The sequence below is a fragment of the Myxocyprinus asiaticus genome, chromosome 35 (genome assembly GCF_019703515.2).
Source record: "Myxocyprinus asiaticus isolate MX2 ecotype Aquarium Trade chromosome 35, UBuf_Myxa_2, whole genome shotgun sequence".
In the NCBI taxonomy this organism is placed as follows: domain Eukaryota; kingdom Metazoa; phylum Chordata; class Actinopteri; order Cypriniformes; family Catostomidae; genus Myxocyprinus; species Myxocyprinus asiaticus.
The window spans coordinates 791,894-801,119 of NC_059378.1; the positions used below are offsets into that span (position 1 = coordinate 791,894).

Genomic DNA, 9,226 nt, shown 5'->3' on the forward strand with positions numbered 1-9,226 from the left:
TTTTAAATCTTCTCTGTTTTATGATTTTTGTCACATAATATCTCTACCTACATGTTGGTTGCACCACAGGACAAACGTTTTTTGAATATTAATCATATTTTGAAATAAAATTGTTTCACTACATTTTTTTCAAGAATCTCAGATTTTAATGAGATTTTTTTTTTTTTTTACTGTCTCCAGACGGTTGCACCACATGACGTTTTTAAAAATATGAAAATAACTCGGTAATTGAAAACATGTTCATCACAGAAGAGGTGTATTCAAGTAATAGTTTTGTTTGAATTGCATTTGTAATGTATTTTTTAATAATTTATTAGACGCGGACCAAAAAAATAAAATAAATGACCATCACGTCACAGGGTCATTCCAAAATTCCAAATTAAACTCTGTGATGTTTAACACAATTAATACAAGTTTTAATACACATTATATTTTTTTTATTAAAGATTACTCTGTTCAATCAGATTTAATTTAGTTATGAAACTAAAATGAGTAAATCGTATTTTTTTGAGTGTAGGGATTTTAAATGTATATTTCAAATGTTTAAACGGTCTTCTGTGTTGGTTATTATTGGTCCTGATGTTGAGGGGTTGGGCTCAAAAGCGCACTGATCCTTCACACATCACTTTGTAGAGGAAAGCGCGTGTGGCCAGATGAGCAGAGCTGCTGTAAGAGGATTTAATGCAGCTGGAAAAGAGCCACGAGGAGTAAACAAGCAGATTATATTGTTTTAATCAATAAAGAAGTTTTTCTTGCTGCTCACTTTGAGTTTGTGCTGTCGAGGAGCAGTCTCTGATCTACACTGTGTTTAAGGATGATTACTCTACAAACATGCATGAGATCAACTCAACAGTAGAAGGGTGAGTTGTGCATTTCAGGTTTTTTGTGGGAAGCACTTTGCATCTGTATAATGGCATTAACAATAAGGCATATTTTAATTCTGCATTCTTGTATACTGTAATGTTTTACCTTAATTGAGAGACTGTATGAGATGTTTGTAATTTTAAAAATTAATTTGTCACACTGCAAGACCATTTCATTAAACTTGAGAAATTCTCTTATACTTTCATATAATCATTAACCTAAGATTAATAGTTAAGGTGCAAGTTATTTGTAAACTACCCACTAGCATAATTGCAGTTATTTCAGCACTGTAACATAACATGAGACCATTTCTAAAGAGTATTTTTAAGCATGATCTGTTTTGTGTCCTTAGGCACACTGACACCGGACTCTGTCACGAGTGGACCTGATCTTCACTAATTAACAATCTGGACTCAGAACAGACAACGATGTGCCAGTGTTACTCTGCCCTACTTGTGCTCTGCTTACACATGGTACGTGTTCCAAAACAATCCTTTATTCTCTTTAAAACGGCATGTTTATATATGACAGGATTTGTCAAACGTGTTTCAGATTGTGATTATTATTTTACATATTTGAGTTATTCCTTCTGTCATTATTACTTTATCACAACGATTAGATTGCCATTTAATTATTTACTATGATTATTGAAGTGCTCTTAGAAAAAACTGGTAGGTAGGTATTGAAAGAGTAAATGATTAATGTGTTTTTAGATAATCTGATCATGCATCTGTTATATGCATTAATGACTTCATTTCCTCTGTAAATCTTAGTAAATAATCCATCTTAAATTTGACTTATTTCTCATAAGAGAACAAAATGTGTGTGACTGTATATATTTGTAAAGATTCATTTGAATGCAGTCTTAACTCCTGTCTCAAGGGACTGTGCTTTCCATCGGCACACTTTTTTCATTTGGTTTTTCCTTTTTTCATTTCCCTCGTTGAACTGTAATCAAATGTATATACGGCGGATTAGGAGCAAGTCCCAAATCTCATGACGTTGAAATAGAGTATTAATTATTAAAAAATAAATTAATCCTTTTCCACTGAAAGAGGATTTATGTCAGAGCAAAATTATTCAGTTTCTGTTCTGCTATGCTTATTTTATTTATTTATTTTTTTGTGGCTGATTTTTGGTAAAATAACTAAATAAATAAATCCTCATTTTTATACATTTGACACAGTCCACCTTATCTCTCATTTCCTGCAGAGGTTGGTGAGAGTTTTTGTGTTCTGTGGATCACGGACTGTGTTTTATTTTCTTACACATCCTGTTCTGTAAACACTACAAAACTGTGTGCACCCCATTTGGGCTTTAGGTGTTTCGAACTTTCCAATGTAAAATATATTTTTTGGTCACTGATGAAAAGTTGGATAAACGCAAAACAATCACGTCATGTCAATAAATCAATGAAACACAACTGGAGCGCCTAAGTTACATTTTTTATCCTTATGTGGGCTGTGAGACCATACAAACACCGATCATAGAATTACACTATAGACAGTATAAAAGATAACTAAAAGGAGTGTATTTGGCTCTGCGCTGGGAAATATTTGCAGTTGAGAAACAGGTTTCCGTTCTCATTCACCATCCCGTCTTTTGAAGGGGTCTAGGATTAATGATGCATGTCTCTTAAATGTCTGCCTCCGTTGCTTTTTCCATTATCTCTTGAAATTAAAGAGAAACGCTGGAGAAAAACTCAGGAGTCTAAACGGCCTTTTGGCACATTCATGTGTGAACGCTTGTGAGATGTTCTGAAGAAAGACAGAGAGAATGAGAGTAGGGCAGCTCCTCCTCTGTTCTTTCCTGGGATGTTTTCTATTCATTCATATTTCACCATCCAATGCATGGTTTGTACAGCGCTAAAGATGTATTCTGTTAGGAGCGATTGGTGTATTTGTCTTGAGCTTGAGAATGTGCTTATTTTGTCAGTTGTGTACTTTGTAGATCTTACATCCTGTTTGCATCATTTAAACAAAGGTGTCTGATGCAGCTCTTAGTGTTTCATCCTCTTTAGGTTTTGATTATTCATATCTGGTGATGCATCTCTCCTTTGATTGCTTCTACATACGCTCACTTGTCTTGTAGTTTTATTCATGTTGTTATGTACAATTCTGTATTTTAAAGGAATAGTTCAGACAGAAATGATCATTCTCTCATCATTTACTCACCCGTTTGCCATCGTATGACATTCTTTCTTCTGTGGAACAAAAATGAAGATATTTTGGCCATACAAGTCAATGGGGTCCAAAATTTTCAAGCTTCAAAAAGGACATAAAGGCATCATAAAGGTAATCCATGCAACTCCAGTGGTTTAATCTGTATCTTCTGAAGCGTAAGCTTCAAATCATGGTCACACTAAGGAGACTGCAGACCGATCATAAAACTTCAGAAGACATGGATTAAACCACTGGATCCTTTTTGGAGCTTGAAAGTGTCTAGACCCCATTGACTTGTACTGTATGCTAGATGGCTTTATTTCTGGTGTGAGAACACTGTGCGCATTTGGCTGCCACTTCACATACCTGAGCTCCGCTTTTGACACTGTATGCCACAAAACACTCCTTTCCCAACTTTCAGATATTGGTATTACTGGCACTGCTCTATCCTGGTTTTCTTCCTACCTCACTAACAGACAATATTTCATCTCGATTAAGAAAAACAAATCCCCTACTGCTCCTCTCACTCAGGGTATCCCCCAGGGTTCTGTACTAGGTCCACTACTGTTCATAATTTATGTTCTCCGGCTAGGTCAGATCATCCAGAATCACTAGCTCATGCCTTCATATCATCACGTCTCGACTACTGTAACTGCCTCTTTACTGGCCTACCAGCGAAAACTATTGCCCGATTACAATACATCCAAAACTCTGCAGCTAGAGTTCTCACTAACACCAAGAGTTCTGCACACATTACTCCCGTTTTATTTAGTCTTCACTGGCTGCCTCTCTCATGCCGTATTAAGTTTAAAATTCTTCTCCTGACATACAAAGCTCTCAATGATATGGCACCTCGTTATATATGTGATCTGCTGCATCCATACACACCAGCACGCACTCCTCGTTCTTCTGATTCCAAATTGTTGTCTGTCCCTAGATTTCGTCTATTCACTTTTGGTGGGAGATCCTTCAGTGTAGTTGCACCTAAACTGTGGAACTCTCTATGTCAGAGCCTCCGTGACATCTCCTCTATTTCTATCTTTAAATCTCAGCTGAAAACACATCTTTTCTCAGCACATTATCTGTCCATTACTGATTGATGTTTTATTTCCCCCTTTGAAATTGACATTGTAACTTCTGTTGAAATGCATGTTAATGTACTTTGTCTTTTTAAATGTTTATGGAGGGTAAAGTGTCCTTGAGCTTGTGGAAAGGCGCTATATAAATAAAACCTATTATTATTATTATTATTATTATTATAAACACATAATATCTCCATCAAAATATCTTCATTTTTGTTCTGCAGAAGAAAGTCATATGAAGTACCAATTTAACATACTGTACATGTAGCCACCAAAATTAAAGGAATATTCCGAGTTCAATACAAGTTAAGCTCAATCAACAAGATTTGTGGCATAATGTTAAAACTATGCCGTAAAAACGTCAATTTAAACAACTTTACAGCTCAAATAATACACGTTTTAACAGAAGAATTAATGTAAGTGCTTTTATAAAATTATAAACTTCACATTTCTGCCTTTATCCTCTTGAGACCCGAGCGTGACTGCTGTGTGCATTTTCCATTTCCTTTTTTGATTTGTAACTAGTAACACCTAATAAACATGCAAAAAAAAAAAAAAAAATCTAGAGCAAAAAGTCATGTCCACATACAGCATGTGGACAGCGGGACTAAGTTGTAACATTTTAAATAATATCAAGCCATAGCAAGTCTAATTTATTTATTTTTTATTTATCAAATAGTTTATGATGTTTGCAGGAGTGTTGATTATTCATGTTTTTAGATATTACAGACATAACATCAGAAATTATCATAATTAATTCAGATTCAAAGTAATGTCCAGCATCATCCAATCACTGTCAACCATGTTAAAATAAAATGATACATTATAAATTGTGAATCTATGTACTGATTATCATTGTCACATGTCTGTCAAACATGTTGAGTGATCCAAACATCATCTGCAGCCTGAAACTGAACTTTTGATCAGATTTTAGGAGTGAATGCACTTAACTGCATAGAGAGATATAGGATGCTCCCTTGCTCCCTATTTAGTGAATGACTTAACCTCCAGTGTGCTGTCTGTCTGCACTGGTCTCAGAACAGTTTGAAATGCACCTTATTTTCATCCTAACTCCATATAAAGTCTCTGAAAGACACATTTCCAGCTTTTGGTGTAATAATGCACAGTGAATATGGGATATTTTAAGGGAAATGAGCCTATAGTCCACGTATGTGGTCATTGTGTTTAACAGCGTGGCCTTTCGCGTTAATTTGCTCAAATTTTACAAATGGCATATTGAATGAAACTAGAGACTCTAATCTTTTGACTCAAACAGGTTTCAATGTAAAAACTTAATTAGGTTTCTTACCAGATGTAGTTTTGTTGGCGTTATTCCCAAAGACAAACTCCGCTGTGATCTGCGCCATGTTGTTTTGTCACATGACTCTGTGCTGTCAGTAAAGGGTTAAACTTTCGATGCACAGAGTCTCCTGAACTGAGATCAGTCAGTTTAAATGAAATTAAATTATGCATAGCCTATAGCGAAGCCAAAACGTAATGTCCATGCATGTGGAAGCGGGGTCTCAGGAGGTAAAACCCTCCAAATATTTGCCTCATTCACTTCCATTCTAAGTGTCTCACTGTAACCTCGATTTTTGCTTTTTTTAAAGGAGGGACAAGGCAAAATTAATTTTGTGGTAAACAATATTATGACACAAATGCTGTTGATTGGGCTTAACTTGTATTGAAGCTAGAATATTCCTTTAAAACCTAAAAGCCTAATAAAAACGTGTCCTAAATCTAAATATTTTTATGCATAAGATTTGTCAGACACCGTTATCCAGATGACTTGCAGTGCATCAAAGATACACACTTAGTCAATCTGTATTTCCCGGGAATTGAACCCTTGACCTTGGCGTTGCTGGTGCCATGCTCATCCAATGTAAACTACTCTATATGCTGATGACTGGATTAGATCTTTCTTTTTCGTTAAAAACATCTACAACCCCTTCAGTGAACAGTTCTCTCTCTGCTTTTGTCTTTGAAGGTGACATGTGGAGCGGAGCTCCGAGCAGCTGTGTCTCCTCTGGGTTTGAGTGAGAGTGATAAGGAGGAAATCATCTCCCCTCACGACTCTCATTCAGGGATTCTCAAATCTCTGCGGCTTTTCTCCCACCCGTCCCAATCTAACCCTGGTGCACTGGATCTGTGGGCATGGTTATCCAACCACACTGACGCCGAGGGGACCCTCTCAAGGGCCAAACGTCGTCCTTATGTGAAAACAGGCAAGTTTAAGAAGATGTTCGGTTGGGGCGACTTCCATTCCAATATCAAAACGGTAAAGCTAAACCTTCTCATCACTGGGAAAATTGTCGACCACGGCAATGGAACCTTCAGCGTCTATTTCCGGCACAACTCCACCGGCCTGGGCAATGTGTCCGTCAGCTTGGTCCCGCCCTCCAAGGCTGTCAATTTTGAGATCACTGAACAGGAAACGATTGAGGTATCCAAAGACAGTAAGGTCTTCAACTGTCGCGTGGAATATGAGAAGACTGACCGCAGTAAGAGGACGTCGATTTGTAGTGACTTCCCGAACAGGGTTTGCCTCCAGGAACAGACCCAGAGCCATGTGTCCTGGCTTTGCTCCAAGCCCTTTAAGGTCATCTGCATCTACATTGACTTCTTCAGTGCAGACTACAAGTTGGTCCAGAAGGTCTGCCCAGACTACAACTACCACAGTGACACTCCCTACACCTCTGTGGGATAGCCCTGCCTATGATGCATGTGTTGCGGTACCTGAGGTGTCATCTCCTTGTTGTTTCTGCCTCTCTAGTCTTGCAAAGGTGCAAAGAACCGGATAAATGGAAGCAAGTTCAGATGAGGAACCAACATTTTGATTCCACATGTCCTGTCGTTCTCTTGGGCCAGTCGATTGAGGCGAAACTCACACATCTTCAGTTCCACAGTGACCCCTACCCTTTCTCAGTGGCCCTTGTGATGTCATCAGTGTGAAGTTTCAAATAGGCTGGGATTCTAATTTTTTTTAAATATCTTGTATTGCCGTCATTTGTGATGCCCCCGTTTTGTGTTTACAGAAACTCAATGTCAGTCACTAAGATTAATGTTGAAGCCATAATGTGCTGCTCTGCTGTCTGTTCTTTTCATATTTTCTTTCAGTTATTAAAGAAAAACATCTCGAGTTAACACAAATTTTGCTTGACAAGTCCAATCTCTCTTAAATGCACCCGAATACCTCTGGCACTACCAGTGTTTGTTAAAACGCCATTATGCCAGTTTAACCCCCATTGTTTCTTTAGGATGAAGACATGGACGACAGACCTGGCTCTCTAAATTAACACAATGTTAGTGTCTGTGTAACTTATGGCTTGATGTACACGGCTTTTGAAGATTTGCAGCACGCTGGCTTTGATCTCAGCTTAAGTCGTCTCCAGATGTTTCAAGACTGAAAGAAGGGGAAGATTTGTACCTTATTCAGATGATTCCTGAGGCCTCGCACTAAAGCGACAGAATATGGAGAGGTTCCAACAACATATTTGTGTCGATTGATGCATGTTTAATGAATATTCTGGTTAAACTCAATCGACAGCATTTGTGGCATAATATTGAGTACCAGAAAAATTTATTTCAACTTGTTCCTCCTTTTCTTTAAAAAAGCACAAATCTGTGTTCCAATGAGACACTTACAATGCAAGTTCAGTTTACTTAATTAAAATAAAGCAACACAATAGAGTACAAAAGTGCCCGTCTACTTTTTCAGCCATCTTGGTTCTGGAAGTATTTTCTCCATTCATTTCTTCCATAGACTTTTAATAAAATCATTTATAAAAGACTTGTGCACCATGAACCAAACCAGCCAGCTCTGAGGAGAATCACAACATCAGGAACTTTATTTTGAGGCAAAAGAGACAAAGAAAATTGGACAAAAAGACAAAGGTACAAGATTGTGCACTTACTGTCTTTCATGAGGGCACAAACCACAATCCCATAAAGCACTGCGAATTAATTTAATAAAAATGGTGGAAATATATAGTAAAACCATTGATTTTAGGTTGTTGATTATAAGCATAGAAACAATATATTTTAAGTTTATTGCAAAATATTCCGATATGTTCAGTGAAGAGAGGCTTACATCATTCGATTACATCATTCACAGTGCATCATGGGAGCACGTGGTCACTCAAGAGGCAGGTTTCGCAGGTTTCATTGGCAACGATTCTCTGATTAGTCGACCTTTCTCTGCTGGACCATACGTAATGTAGTTGTTTACCATGAATTCTGCAATCAAACATGATTTTTAAACAATGAAGTTGAGATAACGCAGACTGATGACTTCAACGTAAGCATACAGAGCTGTTCAGGTTGTAGTCCAAAAACCCGGAGGAGAATTCGCCATGGGTTCCCTCGTGATTTTCCTTTGGGTTTTTTTCAACTTTTGAGTTAAATAAGGCCTTTCATACCTAAAACGTGAATTTTGAAGCTGTATTGAATTACATACTTTTTTTTTAAACACACGGCGGCTTCGAAATTCACGTTTGAGGTGTGACTGTATGTTATGTTGAAGAACAAAACATCCACGTATCGTCAAGTAATATCTACCCAAGACATTAATTGAAAATTCCCATTATAAAAACCCACAGGAAAATCCCAAGGGAACCCATGGCGAATTAAGACTTCTGGGTTCGCCTACAAATTGACGTTACGGCTGAACAGCTCTATCCACAGTTTTTCTGAGCACTCATAGCGCCATGATGAATCCAATGTAAAACTAACCAAAACGAGCAATTCAGATGGAGAACCGCAACCTTTTAACTGTTGTTTGAAATAAAAATGAATTTCACGCTCAGCTTGTGCAGTTGTTGGCTGTCATAACAAATCAATGTAGTGAATGATATCACCTCGGACCATTGCTTCATGGCTTCTACTGTCACTGAAAAAAAAAAAAAAAAAAATCTCCACTCTGTGACGTATCGGCACTATAGAGCCACATGTTTTTTGACAATTTCCACAAATGTAATACTTTAACTGCGAAGTATAAACGCTGATGTGCATGAAAATACTGGAGACCAGAATCGTGAACCACTTCCGTGTTCTGGAAAAAGGTGGATACCATCGATGAACAACCTCAGCGCTCCCGGTAGGTCTGTTTTTAATGGTTTA

The 9,226-nt window shown here is 37.5% G+C and overlaps 1 protein-coding gene across 1 annotated transcript; it reads left to right on the forward strand.

The window, feature by feature from the left end:
* Positions 1 to 178: 178 nt before the first annotated feature.
* nxph2b (neurexophilin 2b) lies at positions 179 to 7,791 on the forward strand. Its single transcript, XM_051672241.1, has 3 exons — positions 179 to 860; positions 1,217 to 1,337; positions 6,096 to 7,791. The coding sequence occupies exons 2-3, from the start codon at positions 1,293 to 1,295 to the stop codon at positions 6,813 to 6,815; spliced, it is 765 nt and encodes a 254-aa protein (XP_051528201.1). The 5' UTR covers positions 179 to 860; positions 1,217 to 1,292; the 3' UTR covers positions 6,816 to 7,791.
* Positions 7,792 to 9,226: the final 1,435 nt, after the last annotated feature.

Excerpts from the sequence above, each read along its gene's own strand:
- nxph2b (XM_051672241.1), top strand. The coding sequence starts at position 1,293 with ATGTGCCAGTGTTACTCTGCCCTACTTGTGCTCTGCTTACACATG. Across the intron at positions 1,338-6,095 it reads TTGTGCTCTGCTTACACATG|GTGACATGTGGAGCGGAGCT; the intron begins GTACGTGTTCCA and ends TTGTCTTTGAAG.